At 48.8% G+C, this 22800-nt stretch overlaps 1 protein-coding gene across 1 annotated transcript in view; it reads left to right on the top strand.

Annotated features, from left to right (window-relative positions):
* The window catches only part of LOC144161806 (uncharacterized), an 84738-nt gene that overhangs the window by 13077 nt on the left and 48861 nt on the right, over positions 1-22800 (top strand). Inside the window, 7 exon segments of the mRNA XM_077692404.1 lie at positions 5177-5231; positions 7982-8278; positions 9617-9880; positions 11600-11872; positions 12082-12336; positions 18310-18474; positions 18477-18596. Coding sequence (XP_077548530.1) covers positions 5177-5231; positions 7982-8278; positions 9617-9880; positions 11600-11872; positions 12082-12336; positions 18310-18474; positions 18477-18596 — 1429 coding nt within the window.

Genomic DNA, 22800 nt, shown 5'->3' with positions numbered 1-22800 from the left:
TAATCGAGGTAATTTTAGCTCAGCGCTGGTACTCTGGCGTCATCTCTTGTTGACTGCGAGCACGCGGGCTAAGTCGCACCCGCAACACTTTTTTGTATATTGCGCAGGAGTACACGCGGACAGGCTTCAAACCTTCAGCTGCCGCCGCTTTACGCTTTCCTACTTCTTCCTCGAGGAGTCTTCTTTCATCTATGCTCACTCTTGTTTTATGAACTTCATTGAAACGCATCTCAAACAAGCATGGGGGGATGAAGGAGCCCAACCTGCTCAGGGTGTTTCAGGCCTTCGGCATCAGTAGGATCCTTTTCGTAGCCCCCTCCCTACATGAGGCTGACAAATTCCGAGAAGAATAAGTTGGACATAATAATAAGAAAGGGAATCAAATGTGCGCTAGGTCTTCCCCCGAACACGTCAATCAACGGCCAAGATTCTTAGTTTGGGCGTATCGACCACTTTACATGAACTCATAGAGGCGGCAAACGCATCGCAACAGCAGAGACTGTTGGGCAGCCGGACGGGTCGCAAAATACTCGAACGTCTGGGATACCACACCAGTGAACTAGTCAAAGATACACGCGAGATACCAAAGTCGATCAGGGAGAAAATTAAGGTAACACCCATGCCCAGAAACATGCATTCCGCGTATCACGAAGCTAGACGAAAGAGCAGAGCTGAAGCCCTGCAAACCAGATATGGTGAACAGACGGACGTCCTTTACACCGACGCAGCGGCATATCAGAGTAAAACCGCTTACGCAGCAGTAGCGGTTTCTGAAAGCGGGGTCCCAGTATCGTGTTGCACGTTACTGAGTAGGGACGCGACGGAGGCCGAGGAGGTAGCCATTGCCTTAGCAATGAACCGGCCGGAAATTAGAACGATAGTGAGCGACTCTAAATCGGCCATCAGAAATTTCGACCGAGGGAGGATCTCCAGCGCCGCTTGGAGTATCCTCGCAAACGTAAAAAACTTTACAACCGAAGAGGTAACGTTAGTGTGGACACCAGCTCATCGGGGACTCATTGGGAATGAGAAAGCACATGCGACCGCCCGAGGTCTTACAGTCCGGGCGACCGCCGCCAACGCCGCCGCTGCTGATGTCCAGTCGTTGTCCTCAGCCTTGCATGAAGACCAACTAACAAGGAATTCCAGTGGCATCCTGGAATGAGGAGGCCTTAGCCTAAAGGGCAAATAAAATTTTTTTTTCTCTCTCTCTCTCCTTCCCAAATGACGGCGAACTCGTTGGCCTCAGCCTTGCATGCCGAACCTCCTTCCCAAATGACGGCGAACGAAGGCCCGAGTGACTACAATGAAATCACGCAATATTATAGACTGGAGAGGAAGATACTACCTCCCGCGGATCCGCAGCTAAGTAGAAAAGAGGAGATTTACTGGAGACGTTTGCAGACGGGAGTTTTCCAGAACCCAGTCCTATAGAGTAAGTGGCATCCCAAAGTCGTCGATCCAAGATGTAAGAAATGTAAGGGTCGAGCGGACCTCGTCCACATGGTGTGGACGTGTCCTTCGTACAAGAAACCGCACCGAAACGTAGCATCCTGGGAGGCACTACTCCTCAGCCGAACCTCCGAAACCCAGCGCAAGATCATCGGTCTCGCCATAGAAGCCGCCAAGTCCCAAGGGATACCGGCCGACTGATGGGGGGAGGGAGCACCTAACGCTCCCTTTTTGAATGGTGTTCACTGACTGACTGAACCCGCCGCGGTGGCTCAGTGGCTAAGGCGTTGCGCTGCTGAGCACGAGGTCGCGGGTTCGATTCCCGGCCGCGGCGGCCGCTTTTCTGATGGAGGCGAAAAGCAAAAACGCCCGTGGGTACGAGATTTCGGCGCACGTTAAAGATCCCCAGGTGGTCAAAATTAATCCGGAGCCCTCCACTACGGCGCGCCTCATCGCCTGCGTTGCGTCGGCGCGTTAAACCCTACAATCAATCAATCAATCACTGACTGACTGACTGGAAGCGGCCTTGTATGCTCGTTGGTTGCTTGCGGGAGCACGACTGCGGATATTTCAACATAAGTCCGACGAATTGTTAAGGAAATTTCTTAAAAGAAAACAAAGTAATAAATGATGTGCAGTCCAGTTACTGACATAATTTTTCTTTTTATTCCACGACTCCTAAAATTCCCTGCATCTATTGAAGATTCCCCTTTTCCCTTCGGGCCCAATTTATCGGCGAAAATTCCCCGAAAAAGGGAAAATTCCCTGCACGGAACATTTCATTTCATTTTTTCATTTCATTTCATTTATTTAAACAAACCATGTCTCGGGAGGAGAGGCAAAAGGCAGATTAACTCTGCCTGACGGCGGCCATCAACCCCGGAGATGTAACATTGCAACATTGCACAGCAACGGTATTATCATGCACAGCATCACTGCTCGTCGCCCCCGGATTGTGCTTGAGTTATCAGAAGTTCCCATAAATATGACTTGGGGCAACATACCAACTTGTGTTTTAATGAAAAATTCGCATGTATTTAATAATACCTTGCAAAAAAAAATCCCGAATGGATGACTGATTTGTCTCTGCATGAGAGTTCACAACAAAACTGTTTTTCTTCCTCAATCTACACGCGATTGTTGGAATGCGGTTTCGTTTTAACGCATGTATGTAGGTAATCGGCTGTACTTACGACTGTTAGTAATATACGGATGCAAATGTGCAGCTAGAAGGGGCAGGGGCAGCAGATATCTTCCGGCAGGGACAAGCAAAAAGCACGAATTAACCGAGTACAGCGTGTTGTTTGGCTAGTTGGTGTTGCATTTTTAAGGGTGGAAAAACTGCGCGTAAGAGACAAGACAATAAGAAAGGGTCAGGACGGGCGCAGGAAGGGACAGGACTGCGCCCGTCGTGTCCCTTTCTTATTGACCGAATTTACGCAATGATGCAGTTTGAATTAAGCGGCCTTATAATACATTGAAAACATAGCGGGCCAACCAAACTTTTTGAGGTTTGTTTGAATCAACCGAAAGTTTGAATTATCCGAGTTTGAATTATCGCGAGTTTTTACTGTATTGCCATTTTTTTTTAAAGCGCAAGGCGCCATCGAGGCGGAAGGACACAGGGGACGGCAAGCTTCACATCAGCCCTTTCACATTCGTTAGTCGTGCGTCACCTTGTATGACTGAATAAACTTTGAACGAAAAACAGTCAATATAGCCTGATGGCACGCGTACAGGCCTGTGATACAGAAAAACAAGTGCAACAACCTGAGCATCGCAGAACGTGGACGCAGTCCCACTCGTATGAAATTCAAGTGCTTGCAGATGATAGGCCATATCCAACCATTTTATCTGGCAAGGCAACCCTGAAAGAAAACAATGTAGAAATATATGAGGGACATTTTGCAGACAAAGGTAGTTCCGCGCCTAACACTTAATCGCTACTCCACGATCAAGTGCTAAAATTTCCTATGAATTTGAGGGCAAGTAACACTGCAATCGATTAAGCACGTTAGGCTTCAGGAGTGCTATTTCTGTTTCTTCGAGTTCTCTTGCTAGCGCTTAGAGTGGAGGATATCAAAGCCCGTCGAAGGCTGAACGGAAGGCGCACGCGTGGCCTGATGTGCTTTTGTCCCCTACGAGCACTCATAGATAGGCATATCCGGAAAACCCCCTGGGCTTCGATAACACGGCGGAGCAGACACTAAACACTGTGGAAAGCGCCGCTACTTTCTGCAGTCGCCAGGCGCAAGGGAGCGAAAAACTGTTTTTAATCGGAAATTGTGATTCTGTCCACTGGCTTTTAGACATCACGTGCCTCATTAAGATAAGTCGCAATGCTTTGTTTCACGTGGAAACTCGAATAACGCTATTGATATCCTTCAAATGATGCACGTTAAGGGGGAAAAAAAAGAAAAAAAACATGCGAACGCAGTTGAGTGATGAGGTTTAACGCACAATACAGGCGATGAGGCGCGCCGTAGTGGAGGACTCCGGATCAATTTTGACCGCCACGTGGGGTTCTTTACCGTGCGCCGGAATCTCGGCACACGGGCGCTTTCGCTTTTCGTCCCCACCTAAAAAGCGGCCATTACAGCGGAGATCGAACTGGCGTCCTTGCAGCACAACGGCTTATCCACTCAGTCATCGACATACAAATGGTGCTCTGTTACACGTTTGAAAATGAAGCAGCATTTTCGAACGTGTTTTTCGGAAATGCTACTTCAAAGTCCAGCAGTCCTATTGACTAAGTTCTCATGGATGTGTCGATACCGGTCTCGTGCAGGAATAATTTGCGCTAACCCGATGCTCATACGTCAGAATTCCGGGGTACAATTAGACGTAGAACAATGGGTAGACAAAGAAGAACATAGCATCCACTTTAAATTGCTTTTGTGGTAGCGCAGGTGACCATAGAGGCCGCGCCCGTCTACCCCACAAACGTATCACATGACAACGTTAAAGTGTGGACACGGTTGTAGTATTGTAACTCGACACACTTGACTCATTGACACACGCGCACCTCCTGAGGTCTTATCAATTCCAGCAAAATTGTTTTGAAGGTTATACTTCGAAGAAAAACAGACGTCAACTTTAAGCTTTTTTGCTATCTCGCTAAGTGCCACTAGAGATTCCACGAATATACGCAGTTACCGTCATTCTTTTTCTATTCGTTTTTATCTGCAGGTAGCGCGTGAAATCGCGCGTGTTCGTTTTCCGCCTGAATTCCATGTTTAGTTGTCTTTCGCCACCCGTTCAGTGTTGTATGTCCTGTTTGTCTCGTCTGTCGCTTGTTCCTACGGAGTCTGATGCATCAGAAAGCGACCCAGGGTTTTTTTATTTCCGTAAAAGGTAAAATAATTGGGAATCCCTACCAACCAGCCCAACTTTGTTTTGCTGTTTGCTTAGACAGAGGCATAGATGACACTACAAAATGAAGAAATTACCATTGCTGTCCCGCAGAGGACGGTAATTAGTGTTACGATCCACAGAGATAAACCCGTGTTGGAGACGTTCTTTAAGTAACCAGACAACGCGATCCCTTTTGTTTAATTCTGAAGTCCTGGCATCCAATTTCGAAACGTTGGGCGCGAATTAAGCGCCGGAAGTTACGGTACTTCTTTTCAAGGACAATTCGTCGCTGTGCTGAATTCAGTCACTTGAAAGCGCTGCTGATCACTGCGAGAGCGCTGCCTGTAACTCGATTCGTTTTTCCTTGCAGACCATGGAGCGCACTGGCCTTATCCTTATCGCGACGGCCCTGGTCGTCACGGCAGGTAAGAAGCCAGAGCACATGTAATCAGAACCTACAAGCAGGCTGCGATCGAGGTGTCCTGTAAACTGGCACCCCGCATGCATGCGCACTTGCGCTTCGGGCCGCCGTCTAGTTTACGAGCTCCACTCTCGCTCTTCAATGCGCTGCTCTTCCACATCGACTGGCGGATATGGGAAACCGAGAAATAGACAGAGGGCTCTCTTCACCGCTTCCGCGTGTGCACTTGAGAACAGAGGAATAGAGGCCTTCCCAGTGGGTCCAACGGCCCCCCGGGAGGGTGGTCTTTGCAGTCGACGGCGGTATAGGATACCAAACGTTTATGACGTCACTGCTGTAATTTGATAAGCGCCCACGAACACTGCCTGGAGTTCGCTGTGTCCGAACTTTACAAATATAACGAAGACAATACGCGATTAGCAGACAACTAAGACATTAATAAACTGCACGTTCGGCCACAATTAGGAGTGCTTCGGATTCTCTTTGGCGTCCCTTCACCTGGGCTGTAGTTACGAAAGACAGATTTTTTAGACCGGGGAGTGCAAGCAGCATCGCTCTTCTCAATGTCGTGCTAAATAAATGAATGCTTCTACCTAAAGGTGTCTTAAATTTCATTGCATGACCGCAGCAAGATGTAGCACTGTTGACAGCAGCGCATAGCTCCCAGTGTTTTAGGCTCTCTCACACGGCTGGCTTATGCATTTGTGACGAAAGCGATGAAATAGTCTGATACTGCACAATGCCAAAATCAAAGAGCGTTAACCTATGCGCTATTGCGACTAACTAGACTACCGCCCGATCACGCCACTCTCACGTATCCAGTTTCATCCGAACTTTAAAGAGCCGCCATTGCTTCGCTCGGGCACCTGCTGATTAGAAAAACAAATAACGGGAACGTGCCTGTTGCAAATGCTATCTTATTCTTCAGCTGACATAGGTTCAACGGCGCTCGGTTCAAAGGTAATATAAATCGCCAGTAGGGGGCGGATGCAAAATCTAACCTTATCTGCTCACTGCATAAAAGCTTCTCGTGAGCCATCGACTGGCAGAGATTCTGGAATGAAGGCTGAAGTACAAATCCTACAGACCCCAATAAGGCTTTCGAAAAAGATCCAGGTTTTCCGCTCATGAAGTGTTAACCCTTTCGGCCCTGGTATCCTACATTTAGGATTTTAATTTGAGAACAAAACCAAGACAGTTAGTTTTCTGGTTAACAGCTCTTTAATTAAGGATGCCTCTTTCGATAGGTATCAACATTGTTCGTTTTTGCTACCGCTGAACGCTAGAAAGAGAAAGTCGTTGCTGTGAGGACCAGGCTGACGTCGGTGTGACCCCAAGGACCGAAGTCCTACTTTCATGACATGGCTGTAAATCTAAAAATATTTGCACTACCAGCTCCATTCTTTCGATGTGCGCTCAGTGCTTCCCAAAACATATATAAAAATTCCGCTAGAGTTTAAAATGTTAGTTACCTGACCACCTAATTAGATGCCAGGTCTGTAAATCACTAATAGCATTAATTAATAGCTCAGTTTTTCGTTTGCAAGGTTATTGCTTTGAGGTATGAAAGAAACCACAAAAAATCGTTTCGATTCAAACAAAAACTTCAGGGATGAGAGGGTAAAACAAGCACGGAACGGGACAAGCTGTGTGAGAACTACATTCAACTCAGAAGGAAGGTGCCGGCCGCGATCGGTATAAATGTCGCCCAAGCTGGCATTCAACGTCACGCATAAATGAAAATCGGGGGTTACCCACAAAGACGGTTGAACGAGAGAAACGCACGAGTCCACGACCCCTGGAGCCATTGCAGCGCTTCGATATGGTTAGATGTATAATGTCTTGAAATTGAAGAGACGAGCCATACGCAGTGAAAAGAAGGTCCAGTGTTACATTACGTTAGTCTTCTTTTACGTTAATGTACCACAAGACTGGGCCGTATGGAGTGATCGAAGCAGCGACGCTCGTAACTGAAAATGAAGTGCCCATGGACCGACCCTGTTCAGTTGTTGGGAAAATGGAGAACGTATAACAACACTTAATAAAGCATGCCCTAGAAAGAAGAAAACTGGGAAGTTTCGAGTAATTTATGGCAAAATGTGGCTCATTCTTTCAAAAAAGTAATCTCTTCATAAAACCAAGGGTCGGCAAAAGCGAACATCTGCGACAAAGATTTTTCTTCACAGGGGGCACTCCTGCAATAGGCAGAATGAATAATTTTTCCTATATTTCGCATGCGATAAGAAGGTATACGCATTACTATTAAGTCGACGGACGAGCTTACGAGCGAATGAACAGCCCTCGTCATTATTTCATAAAACAAATGAGAACATGTACTGTTAACGATAATGTCTGATGTCATGGCATAATTTTGGTATAGCCCATTGTTTAACCATGCGCCTTGCAATTGGAAAGTTCGATGGTTCCGCTTTTTAGTAGCGTGCGTCGTTGAGGAGGAGCAAAAGTACAGAATAGCGGTCTTGTAAATGCAGTTATGAAAGGTTGAGCACACTGTGTCTGTAGCGTCTTCCTCTGTACAGCTTGTATACTTACAGCTTGTATACTGTGCAGCTGTCCACTCTACGGCTGTACTGTGCTACTTGTACTGTATACTGTACACCTTGTATACTCTGTACAGCTGCTGGTATACGTAAAACTCTCCGCTCACTGAACACCTTCTTGAGAACAGCAATCGTATCGGCATCCGGTGTAACAGCTGTTCAAAACAACGGCAATTTCCCATACTCCCGCTAGGTGTCGTCGACTCTGAAGGCGCCGGCGACCACGTGAACTTCGTGCAATGTTCGGACGGGACCCTCTGCCCCGACAAGACGACGTGTTGCCAGCTAGGCGGACAGCATTACGCCTGCTGCCCCTTCCAGTCCGCGCAGTGCTGTTCGGACAACATCCACTGCTGTCCCCGGGGCTACAACTGCGACACGGCAAACGGCACATGCGTTCACGCCTTCCGCCAGCAGCACCTCTTCGCCGCCCAAGCGTTGGATCCGGCTGCCCCGGTTCCGCGAAGGAACCGCCATCGAAACGACCAAGGTGACTTCCCCGGGAACATTGCATTGAATCATGCAGCTTTTATTGCGACGATGGACCACAGTCGGTTGTAGTTGGGGAAGGGTGAAGGGAAAAAATAGGAGGTGGGGATCAGTCACATGGGAAGCTTTCCGGCTCATAGCAGTCCTTCCAACAGTGATTACTTTGTAGTTATTTAGCTAAATGAGAACTTTTTTTGCGCAGCTAATATTGCGGGGTGAAAACTTACTTTGTGCAGAGTTTCAAGTCTCGCACATTGCGCTACTAGGTGAGCCATGGAAACTATTCCATAGAGATGCATGTGGAGTAAGATTTGACAGTGAATTACGCACAAAATATTCAGAATCCAGGAAACTTCTTTAGTGTTTTCATCTTCACGTTGACTCCTTGCTTTATGTCAAATCTCACTTTCCTGAAGTGGTTTTGCTAGGTTCCTTAGAGGTCGAAATTTTGAGCGAGAAAGTTGGGTATGAGTTATGGTTGGGGCTTGTCGTTTCAGGCAGTGGTAGCCGTGGATGGTGCGTAGTGCTCGGGAAGAGAAGTGTAGACCCGCCTAACACTATCCTTACCAATCCGCTCTTGACGGCACAAATATCTAGAGCATACAAGGGATTGGAGTCTTGCTAAGATAGGGTTAGGGGGAGATAGGGCATCAAGGGACGAGTTGGGGGCAGGGCACGAAGCAGAGTACGACGGGGTGGTGTGAAAGGGCCACAGTGCAGCTACGTTTGGTGTTTGAGGTGTCAGACAGTGTGAGGGCAGTAGGGTGGGGCTAGAGTCATAGTGGAACCGTTTAAGCAGTGTTCCGGCAGTAAGGGCAGTATTGGCGGAGGTTTGTTCACACAGACTAACTGATTTGGTCACGCAAACGGTGCCTGGACCAAAATTTCGTAAGATCGAGAATTTAGTAAAGTTATCCCGAAAAATAACTGTTAATCTGTACTAGAAAAGAAATAAATTTGTGTATAAATTCACTTACACGAAATAGGGTTTAACGGTAAACATTGGATTTCTAAGAATCCGTGGTTTGCCGATAGTATAGAGCCGGAAACTTGGACCCGCTATACGGAGCGGGAGAAACGTGGCGAACCCAATTTTCTAAAGTGGGACATCGGTATTTTCTCTCCCTCACATTTTCTCCGTTTCCTCCTTCGCGATGACCAACGAAAACTGAACTTGCATGCTTTCACGTTAAAAAAACGCTTTGAAACAATTTGGAGGATAGCGTCTGAAGCCTGAAACACGGGGTTCTGCATGACAGCACGCTATTTCAGGTTATTTGGAGGGGTACAAATTTATAGTGAATAAATAGCTGTTGCGCTTTTTCTCTGCTTTACGTAGAAGTTGGCAACGTCCGCTGCCCCGACGGCAACTACTGCCAAGACGGACAGACCTGCTGCCTGCTGACCAGCGGAAGCTACGGATGCTGTCCCTACCAGCACGCCGAGTGCTGCAGCGACCATTCGAGCTGCTGCCCCGAGGGGTACCGGTGCAAGATCTCAACACACCAGTGCATCCACGCGACCACGAACCACACTCTGCCCATGCTTGGGAAGGTCGAGCCGATCGCCCACAATGCGGAACGGGCGATCCTGAAGGAAAACGGTGAGCAACATGCGCTGGATGCCCCAAAGTTCTTCGCTGAGAACATTCTCTGTTCAGACCCTGATGTAACGTTATCCACAGTGTTCTGAAACCGACTGAGAAAACAATAACAGGATATGGTCTATATTTTAGGCCCGCTGCTGTTTCTTCTGTACATCAATGATACTGTAGTAATACTGGGGACACAATGCATACTGCTCTACGCTGATGACACTAATGTGCTGCTGTTTCCAAGGTAATGAACTAAGCTGATAAGCAGACGAAAGAGCTTTACTTTTGGTTGTATATAAATAAACTACCCCTTAACATAAATGAAACAAGTTACATCATATTTAGAGCAAAAAACAAACCAAAACCTAGCATTTCGACGGAAAACAGCAAAGCAAGTTACATCACAGAAATGTTTGGACATTTATTTTCACCCGACGCGGTGGCTCAGTGGCTAAGGCGTTGCGCTGCTGAGCACGAGGTCGCGGGTTCGATTCCCGGCCGCGGTGGCCGCTTTTCTGATGGAGGCGAAAAGCAAAAACGCCCGTGTGTACGAGATTTCGGCGCACGTTAAAAATCCCCAGGTGGTCAATATTAATCCGGAGCCCTCGACTACGGCGCGCCTCATCGCCTGCGTTGCGTCGGCGCGTTAAACCCTACAATCAATCAAACAATCAATCAATCAACATTTATTTTCAGGAATACTTTAACTGGTCAGGACACATTGATTTCTTGATTGTAGAAATATCCAAAACCATAGAAATGGTAAAAGATTTATGGTCAGCCACTCTTGTCAATACGGTTCAAACGACAGCTGTATTATGCAATGGGTGTTGGTACAAAACCTACACTCGCCAAAGTGCTAAAAACAATAGGTAAAACAAATTTGTACCAACAATGTTATTTCCTCGCCAGACGAGTTTTCGTCGAACCTTGGACTACATATTATGCAATGGTTTCTTCTCGCTTACATTACTGTAACCTAGTGTGGGGCGCTGTGTCAAAAGGTAATCGTGAGTGGATTAAAATTTTACAAAATAGATGTTTTGGAGTTGTAGAAAACGTTTTGTCGGGTGAACATACACTGCAATTTTTTGAAAAACACAAAATCCTAATGACTGAATGCATCTATCTTCACTGTTCAGCTCTGCGAAATTACTATGACTTAAAATAAGATGCTACGCCATTTCTACCAAGTTGCAAACACCCAGAATGCGGTTTAAATCAGGACAGGGCCCATATATTAAAAAAAGGTTGCGAACATCCTATGGAACCCAGTAAATAGAACGCAGTATACCTGATCTTCTAAATAAATGTATGAAATTGCCTGAAATAGCACGTGGGTCAAAGACAACTGGTACGTTTAAATAACGAGTAGAAGCCTTCTTGCTAAGCGTTTAGTAATTGTATATCCTGCTCCGTATTCAGTTTCTTATTCTACTTTTGTTATTTTTCATGTGCAATGTTGCATCCCATTTTCAAATGTTCTTTGAAGTGGCTGTGCCCTGTTGATCGCGTGCACTGAAAAAATGTTAGTATCTTATACACATACTCCATAACAAATAAAAATATACAGGCAGCAAGGCCTAGACAGGCGTCAGGTAGTCACCTTTTGCCCTCCTTACGTTGACAGCAGTTGGTTTTTTTCCTGTTGTATTCTGAATGTGCTATGACTATAAAAATTGTCTGTCGGAAATGATTTGAATTGAATTGAATCATTTTTTTTTTCAGAAGACTCAGAAGTTGGCAACATCCGCTGCCCCGACGGCAACTACTGCCTCGACGGACAGACCTGCTGCCTGCTGACCAGTGGACGCTACGGCTGCTGCCCCTACCAGCACGCGCAGTGCTGCAGCGACCACTCGACTTGCTGCCCCGAGGGATACCAGTGCAGGGTCTCTACACACCAGTGCATCCACGCGACCACGAACCACACTCTGCCCATGCTCCGAAAGGTCGAGCCCATCGTCCGCAATGTGGAAGTCATGATGCCGGAGGAGAATGGTAAGCAGTCAGTCTTGAATGCACCCAAGTGCTGCGAAAGCAGAATTTCACCTAGGAACCCGCTCGAGCGTAAAATCTCAAAAAGACGAAGGATTTGTGGGCGCTTCAATAACACCCGTTTTTCAGGTCTTCCCTGTGATTCATTTGTGACGTGTGCACCAAGCAACCGTCGTTTTTTTCCGCTTTCTCAATTTTCTCCGTGCCCCCAGTTGGCAGCGTCCGCTGCCCCGACGGCAACTACTGCCAAGACGGACAGACCTGCTGCCTGACGACCAGTGGACGCTACGGCTGCTGCCCCTACCAGCACGCCGAGTGCTGCAGCGACCATTTGAGCTGCTGCCCCGAGGGGTACCGGTGCAAGATCTCAACACACCAGTGCATCCACGCGACCACGAACCACACTCTGCCCATGCTCCGAAAGGTGGACTCCATCGTCCGGCATTCGGAACCGGCTTCACGAACAGGTAAAAGTAGGCCGTTCTTTTCCACTGCTTCAAACAGACGCTGACGATAATTTAGGGTGCATATTGCAACGCCGAGCAACCGATGGGTCCAAACTTCGCCCTGTCTAGAGACTACATTGGCGCTGCCAAATTGGAAGAGGGTAGGTGTGTACTAAGGGTGCACGTTTTTCACACCTGACAAGACCCGAGACGCGTGGGCAGATCAATCCACCGTCATCGTGTGAACATGCTGGAAAGTCATAAATTCTTCCAGTGCGCGTAACACTGGACTATTGTCTTGACCTGCCAGCATTATTCCTGTGACACTTGCACTGTAAAAAAGGCCTTTAGGTATGTGTCTTGCATTGACCCTATACCTTCGTTCACTAATGTTACACTAACTTACCATGTGTAGTTCTATTGAATCACCTGTATGTAGCCATAAAACGGCATAATTTGAACGCATAAATATTACACAAAGGTTAAAGAAAAAATTATTTCTCCGCTAGAGGTTTTCTTTCATAAAGTATTCCCAACTTTCTCCTCTGCTCAAGGAAGCCCTTTAATTAAACGCAGGCCAGACAGTGCTTGCTGGAAACCGTGTCACTGGACGTCTTCCATCTTATAAATTCCGAGCTCAGGCGTGCATGCGAGGTAATTGACAGGCGGTGTGGCTGCGTCCCCTCCGCACTACGAACACAGTCTCGCATCCCATCTCGGCCACACCTTTGTCGAAATACCACCAACTCGACCAAACCAACGTATCTCATTGATCCTAACTTTACTCAACAACATTCACTCCCCAACAGGCAATCAACATCTTCACCCTTGACGCCAAGAGAACAGCACAATACACTCTTTTTACTATTTGGAGACTCTAACGTCCCTGAATACTGATAGGGATACATCCATGCCACCAAAATAGATCGTTTTTTCTGTGTCACCCAGCTCAACGCTCTCATTCGTAACAATGATTTGACGACCCTAACGAGGCTGCGCAACAAGGCATCATGCGAAATCTCTCCAGACCTCCGTTACGCAGACAACGCATGGCATTGAACTTGAAAAAAAAGCCGCCCGCATCTTCCCACGGGGGGAACTCGAGTAAATGCGTCGCATCTACTCGAGTCAAGCAAAGCGTCACGTCAAGCGTAAGCCATGCAAAGACGCCCTTGACTGAATTCCGAACGCGCGCTCCGCCGCTTATATACGTTGAGGGGACTGCGTAAGCCGGTCCCAGTCGACGACGTTGGCGTACTTGTAAAGCGGCGTGGAGTCTAGGTGTTTGAGCCAACCGCGGATGTTGCTTGGCCGGAGAACGGCACACCGGTTATATGCGCAGCGTGCCCGAAGGAGAGGAAACCGCGGAAGAGAGAGTACTGCACATGCGCCGGCCCAAGCGCGTCTGCCGCGGCTATGACGCAACGTGCCGCGGCTATGACGCAACACAATCCAACACAATCCACTTTAATCCAATCCAATCCAATCCAAATCCAATCCAAACCAAGCCAAGCCAAGCCAAGCCAAGCCAAGCCAATCCAATCCAATCCAAGCCAATCCAATCGAATCCAATCCAATGCCCCTCGCGAGAGAGTGTTCGAATCCAATCCAATGCCCCTCGCGAGAGATGTGTTCGCTTTCGCCTCGACTCGACGCGCATGCGCAGTGAGCGTGCGGACTACGGACGCCAACGCGGGTGACATCGTGAGTTACTGAAATGCTCTGCATTTAAAAAAAAAAACCTCCGCATGTCCTAGAAAGAAATCCGATTCTCAATCAAATTGTATAGTATATCCCAATTTCACAAAGTTAAAAGATTGGCACCACGAAGATAACTAATTGTAACGCTTTGCGCAAGGGCCTCGCCACCCTCCCTCCCATAACCGACCACCTAAAATAGCGGACATCAGCACTAAAATCCCACGTTCAGGAGCAAACCGATACAATTCCCCTCAACGACAAGACCCCTGCCACCAACCTGTTCAATGTCAGCGCAGCCCAGCGAGGGCTAGTCAAATGGTTGAAACGACGGAAGTGGAACTGCAAAATCAACAAAAGCATTGGCCAATCACTGCACAGGGGATCCAGTACGTGCAAAACAATATACTGTCGCGAAGCCCCCGTCCCGTTTGCTTTTTATATTTTGTAGTATCCCTCTTCGGTCGCCTAGCCACGTTTTTTTTCTTAGAAGCGCATGCGGAGTGGATCTCTGCGCGCTGACCGACCGAGAGAGAGAGAGAGAGAGACGGAGAGTCGCGGCTGTTGCCGGCAGCGAGCCCCGGCTTCTGTTACCGCGGCCGCGGCGTTCCATGCCCCCCCGTGGCGTGTGCACTGGTCGCGTTCGGGCTCCGGTGTCTTCAGTGTTCTTCCGACGACCTTCCCTTTTCTCCTGTTTACTTTAGTGCGTTTTTTCTAAACTACTTTCTTTACACGCGTGGTTCTCCGAGTGCGCGTTTTCGAGTCGGAACCTTGTGTCTGTGTTTTTGGTCCTTTTCACTTTGGCGGGGACATGTCTGATTGGAGCTAAGAAGCGTCTTCCTGATTGGCTGCGGGTGTGCCTTAGCCTTTTTCCACCCGGTCCGCACACGCTAGGATGCGCTTTTTCCCCCAATGCGTCCCCCCAAAGCAAATATAACGCGGCCCCTCTGGCGATTGAGGGCGAGAGGGCGGCCTGCACCAGCTCACGTCAGAAACTCTGCCGCCCGTCGACGTGCCCTCCCGCCGGGAGCCCTTCGCCCGCCAGCTATGTCCCGCTAAGTACTCTGAATCTATTGACTGTCTTTTTCATCTAGGTAATAAGTGTAATAGTTTCAAGTTTGTATGTGCCAAATTTCATCAATGTCATCTGTAAAGTAAACAAGCTAACCTTAAAACTTCTTCGACGTCTCGACTTTTTCCTTCCGATCTTCATGCTACAGTAGCGGCAGTATGTGACCAAAATACTACGTTACAATACATTCAAAACTGGGCACTCCTGTCCCACAAGAGAAAGGGAACTCTCAGCACCAAACGTACTTGGCACGTCCACCGGAAACTAATCGGCGACGAACCCTGGACAGTGTGTGCCCAATTGATAGACTCATACAGAACAGTCACCTCAATCCCGAAGCGCCCTTCCATTCACTCAGAGGTCACCCCTTGGGCCACCCAATCATGCTTCCCTGTCCCCCTACCGCCCGCTACCTGCGTCCGCCAATCGAAGCACTCGACGCCCTGTTCACCCACACTGAACTCCAGCTGGACTCCTACTCGGAATACCACCCTGGCTAGAGGTCGCGTCAACAATAAACTCAACCAACTTCTACGATCAAACTCAAGAGTCTACTTTCACTGGCAAGAAGGAGCCCACCCTGTCAGAGGCGTCACGCAGATATCACGCTGATTCCCAAACATCGCAAGCCCGTTCTCCCCGCCGACATATATCCATCTCTCTAAACATCGCACTCGGGAAAGGAGGAGCAAACTTTACTGAGCGAACGGTGTGGAAACTTTTGGAATACATGGTTCAAATTTCGCGTGTTTTACGTGCAGAAGCTACACCCGGGGTATGAGGCAAGTAATATTGGAGGGCTCCGGATTAATTTTTGTCCTCCTGGGGATCTCCAACGCGAGCCGTGGAATATATGATGCAGTTTCGGCTAACCTCTTACCTCGAAGGTGACGACCTTTTCCCCAGACGACGTTTGACTTCATAAACCGACCATCCGCCCAGGAGGGCTCATATAACTCAAAGCACAAATTATCGACAGCCTGACAGAACTCACTCTACCACCATCCTCACCCTAGATGTTCAGGGCGCATCTGACAACGTTAAGCCCGACGTCAAATTGCAGGAGCTCCTCAACGCAGAATGCAGTCCTCTAAGCTTCGACCATTCGAGCGTCTTTCTTATTGAACCCCAAAATATTGACGCAACTTGCACGAGTGGTGCAGGGCTGGCGAAACAGCAGAGTTGCCGGCCGCTCTCCCTTCGTCGAAGACCAGGCTTTTGCACCGCAGCTTTTGTCTGCAGCTTTTCACATCTCTTCCATAGTGGACAGCGTTAGTACGTGCTAGAACCGGCGGCAACCGGCTTCACGAAGTCGGCATCTTTGCTCCTCACCTCAGGCGTGAACGCACGTGAACTGGCGAGGAGAAGTGCGCGCGAGGGACCACGCCGCAAACGCAACGGCATAGAAGCCGGTTTCATACCGCGGGATGCCCAGGTTAGATTTCCGATCACGGGTAACGTTTTCCCACTGGTTCGTCACTTTTTAAATGGAGAGCACTTTAGGCGCTCGCCTTGTCGTCCTAGACCGCTAGTTCGACCCAAGTATATAGAGCACTGAGGCGGCGTCCCGGGGTAACGCTGTTGTTCGTGGCGTACCCCACAGGCTTCGAAAGCCAAGCGGTTTATATAGTCATAAGCGTTCGAAACTCGTGAAACGCTGGCGCTTGTCATACACCTTCCCGTTGTTTAGCGCAAAGAAAACTATAGGTACATTTGAGGCAAACTATACGTAATTAACCGGCAGCATCCGGGTTACTTTAGTTAAGGACGCCCGTTGGGTGGTTTTTTACGCTAATCGACGCAAAATTGGGCAGTGAAACGCCGGCACGTGCGGGGAGAAAAGCGCCGGGAGAACAGAACTCCCGCTGGGGCTGTTTCAGGCAGGGGGCGCGCGAGCACTGCGAAGGCGGAAAATTGGAATTGCATTTGGTAGTAACAGTGAGCGGAGAACGGCGCTACAGCCCGTTATGGCGAATCACTGCTCTGCACTTCCGAAAGCTTTCACATTGAGTGAAATGGCTGTAATTTCTTGTTTCATGCGGCGGCGGTGTTTTAATTGTTCTTTGTTGTCCTTAACTTGCGGGGTTAGGTTACCCCTTTCTCGTTCTTCTGTTATTTATTTCCAACCTCCCAAATACGTGTGTGCATTTCCCTCCGGGCTCGTAATAAGGCGGCCTGAAAAGGCAAGATGGAATCCTTTTTGCACGCTATGGGTGCCTAAAATCATTGTTAGGGTTATGTATTCTTTTCCGCTTCAAAATTACCCCATTTGGCTCTAACACTTGCCAAAAGTCTTATCTGGCCCTTTTTCTGTAGGTGTTGCGCACTGCGTGCCAACACAACCCTTTTTGTTTCCAATTGGCTTCACATGTTATTTTTTCCCACCGCTGCTAACTCCGTACCGCTCGGGCTTTTGGGGTGGCCCAGTGATTATATTGCCGGTTTCACGGTGTAAAAATTCCGGTTTCGATTCCCGGGACCTCCCTAACCACATTTTTTACTTGAGGCATGCACTCTCAAAAGCTGCTCGTGGGCCCGTTGCCTCTTCGTAACTTACCCTCACACTTCTAGGTTTATTAGTGCGACGTACGGATAACGGTCGACTGTTGAAACAATCCGCCGTGATCCACACACCTCCACAGACTTCCACACGCCAGCGTAAGGGACTCCCCAAGGTTGGGTCATTTCTCTTCTGCTATTCATCCTCGCGCTCTTAGAATTCCCAAAAACGTTCCGCGATGCCTGATCTTCACCACGCATTTGTTTTGCGTACGTAAGACGTTACACGCTACCCTACCTATACTTTTGCTGAGCGTTGAGTCCTGCAATATAATTGCTCAGCAAACTTTTTGGCCCTAATTCAATTCTGGCCGATTTTCGATCCCGTTGGAACGTAACTGGTGAGCAATTCGTCCTACCTTATTTAATTCGATACACCTCCTCCACACCGTTTGCCTCATTTCTCCTTTACTCTAACATTTCCTCCTTTTCCTCATTTGTGAGGGCCAACGATGACCGAACAGGGCTTCCTTGGTGAGTAGCGTAAGGACATTTCAAGCAAAACAAAAACGTAGTCTTTGAAGAACAGTTCAGGAGGGATGTATCCTCACCAAACCCCTTGCAGCCATTCATGAAACTTCCCGAAAATGGGAAAGATCGGGTGTTCCGTGGTATAGTACTCTTTCAGTTTATTTCCTGAGATCCGGAGCTTAAATCAGAAACAGGTTCTGGTCTATTTCTTCCCGCTCTCTCAGAAGTTGGCAACGTCCGCTGCCCTGACGGCAACTACTGCCAAGACGGACAGACCTGCTGCCTGCTGGCGAGCGGAAGCTACGGCTGCTGCCCCTACCAGCACGCCGAGTGCTGCAGCGACCATTCGAGCTGCTGCCCGAGGGATACCAGTGCAAGATCTCCACCCACCAGTGCATCCACGCGACCACGAACCACACTCTGCCCATGCTCCGAAAGGTCGACCCCATTGTCCTGGATTCGGAACCTGCTTCACTGACAGGTAGGCCATCCCTTTCCACTGTTTTATACAGTTGTCGACTATAACGACCGCTGGGGAACACAAGCGCCACTTAGCCGGCCGGTCCCACTTTCCGTTAATGGATACTTCGCTACAAGTTGCAATTGAGTGGGCTGGTATAAGGGGGCTGCTGTTCGACTTGCAACAAGGTCCGGTACTTTGCGTGGGGAGGTCAATCGACTGTCACCTCTCCGAACAACCTGGAAATGAACAAAACCTTTCATTATGCCGAATGTTAGTTTCGGGCTTCTTTAGTATTACTTGTTTGATTCCTTTGATCATTCTCTCACGCTTTACCTTTGTGAATTAACGGCTTTACTAACTGATGATGGCACGGTATGTAGCATCGTCGAAAGCGCAGTTTCTGCTCTTAAAAGCAATCTTAGAAGGCATATCAATATTAGGGGAGGAATGAGCATACATTTATTTCCACATTGGACGTTTTGTTTTCTAAAGCATTCCGAGGGAAAGAAGGAATGAGGGTAAAAGAAAGGCAGGAATGGCAACCAGGCGGTGGCCTAGTTTGCTATCCTACACGTGGGAAAGGGGGAACAATGGGAATAAAGATGAAGGTAATGAAAGAGCGTAAAGAGGTGTGCCTAGCGTTACGATACTATTCTTGCCCCGTTCAGGCAGGCACTTCAGTTGAGCCAAGGTCAAGTGTACTCTGAAAAGCACGTCATGGGAACTCATTCCATCTTAGGCTTTCAGGAAGTCGTTTGTGAACACTTATAATCATTCACTCCGAAGGGGGTCAGGAACAAAATTCCCTGCCCCTCGCCGCTTCAATGTTAGGGCGAAGTGTAGTTAGGTGTACAATCAGTGCGCAGAACTGACAGGAGGCGGGGGAGGAATAGACTTCACTGAAGATATAAAATGACTTTGGATGATCATGCTGGCCTGGGGCCTACTTGCGGGGCCCCATTGGTCTTGTAGGCCTCATCCGCTAGGGATATCAGCTGACGCTGAGCCTCCGTCTGCGAGTCTCCGATCACCATCTCCGAGGGGTTGGGGTGATCTCGCAATGTTGTGGTGTCTGGAGGTGCCGGATGGTGACAGGCCAGGACCATGTGGTAGATGGTGCCGCGGGTCTGTTGGTGGTTGGGGAATGTGGGTGAGGGGTAGGGGGGGGGGGGTGTACAGCATGCCTTATCTAAAATGTATGTGGAGCCGGTGCCACTTGATATGGTGATGTGGTCGTAGCGTGCACCGTTTCTCCCGATATTATTTTGAGATGCTCTTATCGGTGGGGAGTGGGGTTGGAGCGTCCAGTCGCTCTTCGGGATCCCTGAAACCATGGCACGGGCGTCAGCGTCTTCACGTGCCAAGTGGTGCGCTCGGGCATTACCTCCTATAAAATAAGAGGAGAGACCGAGGGCCGCGACGTTCCGGTGATGCGGTGGTGCTTCTATTATACAAGATGGCGGACTAGATGAAGCAGCTCGAGCGACATGGAGGAAAGAAAAGTTTAGGTGGGAGCGTCACGTGACAATCGTGAAGCCTAGTCATAAAAAATAAAACGGAAAAACTCGTGGGAGTTACACCACCACGTGACAGGCAAGCGGTATTCGGGTTTCGGCGCCGAGTTGCCCTCCGGGCGTTGCGTGCAGCGCTGCCTGAAACCAGAAACGCTCAGCGGGCTGATCGTGCGGGCACAGTGGTCGGACGGGAGAGACGGAAAACATCTTTATTTATTGAGCTTTGGGATCCGTCCAAGTTCACGACGCAGTCGAAGTGTTGTGTCGCCGCCGTGCAAAAGTGGAGATGACAGAGTACGACATCCGTGCCTTATCTTTTATTTCACAAAACGCACCGCACTTTCTTGGCTCTGGTCAACTCTCAGGCGAAAAAATCTAGCATTCGTTTTTCCCATATACCTATCGCACGGATTGAGCAGTCCTCGGACAACAAGCCCGCGTACTGCCTGCGACGTGAGGAAGAAAATGATCCGAGTGCGGCGAACTGGGCAAGTTGGTGAATGTTCATGGTGAAAACAGCGTATCAAAGACGAAGACAGAGAAGGGACAGCACCGTGTTTGTGTTTTCCCTTCTCTGTCTTCGTCTTGCATGCGCTGTTTTCACCAGAGAAAATGATGCGTTCTTCCCGCGCCCGCACCCAATATCGTTGCTTCTGCACCGTTTGTTTTCCAATGCACTGAAGGAGACAGCAACGCAGCAGAAACGTCAACCCGACAATTGTGGCACGTACAACGTATGCAAATGCGCGCTCGAGTGAAACCAAAGCTCACCACCTTTCAGCCGATACGACACTCGTTACAGCGCTATAATGTAAAGGGAAGGTGGCGCGATAACTCTCAGCAGAATGCCATACGCAATCATCACAGCACACCTGGCAAACACCTTGCAGCCGTAGGCCACTCCGTGCTTGTGAATGTTTACGGCGGCGCGTTCGAGCGATCCAACGTCAGAAGTGAAATTTGGCTTGCAGCTCGTGAGGGTGCTTCGTGAGAATGCGATCGAAGTCTCGCCTTGCTTTGAACAGCGGCAGTACTTCCCCGATACGAGGCTTGGAGCGCAACGCTGGCAAACAATCTCGCACGGCGCCTTCGGCGGCGGCGCTCGCCTCCACCTCCACTGGCAGCCAGCCGGAGCCACTAAATGCTACCGCGGGCCTGAAAGTGGTAGATCTTCCATGATGCATTGCGCGGGAGGAGCCCGAGGACAGGAGAAAGTGGCTTCAGAGGAGGTTGGCTTGCCGAAGCTGGGCCTCCTGACGTCATGCTCCCTCCTAACATTTTTCTTCCTCCATGTCGAGCGAGAGCTGCTCACGAGAGATTACGGGCAGCGATGATGATAGTGGCTCGGTGCGGCGATGATGATTAGAAAGTTTCTACCCCCCTCCCCCTTCGGTCCCAGTACGGGACAGAGTCCAGATGTTGCTGATGATCCGCTTCCCTCCAGGTGGTTGGTGGTGTTGAGAATGTGATGAGCATCAGGGCAAACGCAACAGCGTAGGTAGGCCCGGCTGATTTTGAGGAGTCGTTGCAGATGTAACGGCGGTGCTGGATGATGGCGAGAGGAATGGCAACCTGCTCACCAATCGCGATTTCTTCTCCCATAGTGGTGCGAAGAGAAGAGCTGTCCCCAGTATATACAACGGCTACCCTTTCACCAGCGTAGACCATACTTACGTCTGTGTAGGCTACTCTTTCAAAGGCTAAATACTGAAGCATCTTGTTAAGCGATTTGGCACGTGCTGTTCACACGCCCTTCTGCTTTGTTGGGTGCATGATTTTTGGTATTGGGCGGATATCGATAAAAGATCTCCACGCATGTGCTGTTTTCTTGAGTCTTCACAAAAGTGGATGGGGGTGAGGTTGAGTTTAGTCAGGATGGTCTTTCCTGCAGGTGTTTCACCTGGTATAACCATTTGGTTGGCGCGGTGGGCCTCAATTAATTCTGCTAGGGTGCTGTGGGTGCACATCTCCTTAAGTGTCTCCGTGGATGGAGAGGCCGAAAGATGCAGGGCCATTTCGGTAACTTTCAGAAGTATAGCTTCCAGTCAGGCTTGCTCTGCTTTTGAGAGACTCATTTACGGAGCCCCGTACACTACTACGCGGGAAATGGCGAAGGATTGTACCAGACGCATGTGCAGCTTTCCCGCTCATGGCAGTCCTTTCAACAGCGATTACTTTGCAGTTATTTAGCGTAATTGAAAGTTATTTTGCGCTGCTAATATTGGGGGTGAAAATGTGCTTTGCGCACAGTTTGAAGTCTTGCACGTTTTGCGGCTAGGTTCCTGAGCCATGGAAACTATCCCATAGAAATGCATGGGGAGTAATATTTGACAGCGAATTGCACATAAAATATTCAGAATCCTGGAAAGATCTTCTAGTGTTTTCATCTCCACGTTGACTTCTTACTTTATGCCAAATATCACTATCCTGAAGTGGTTTCCCTAGGTTCCTGAGAGGTCGGAATTTTGAGCGAGAAAGCTGCGTATGGAATGGTGTCTGCTTCCCTCATCCCGGAATGCCTAGTGGTGAGGATCATGTTGCCTAGTTGGTCGGATTGTTGCTTGAGGAGGTTGATCTGAGAATGGTGTAACTGAAAACCAGAATACTCGGCAAGGGATGTGAAGGGGACGACAGGAAACTCGCTGTTGAGAAGAGATAAGAAAACCCAAGAAGCAAATAATGGGTTAGGATGATAGGATATATGAGAG

The sequence above is a fragment of the Haemaphysalis longicornis genome, unplaced genomic scaffold (genome assembly GCF_048455015.1).
Source record: "Haemaphysalis longicornis isolate Haplotype H1 unplaced genomic scaffold, Haemaphysalis longicornis Haplotype H1 scaffold_12, whole genome shotgun sequence".
Classification (NCBI taxonomy): Eukaryota; Metazoa; Arthropoda; class Arachnida; order Ixodida; family Ixodidae; genus Haemaphysalis; species Haemaphysalis longicornis.
Note: the sequence above shows the minus strand (reverse complement) of the source record. Positions and strands in the feature narration are given on the sequence as shown.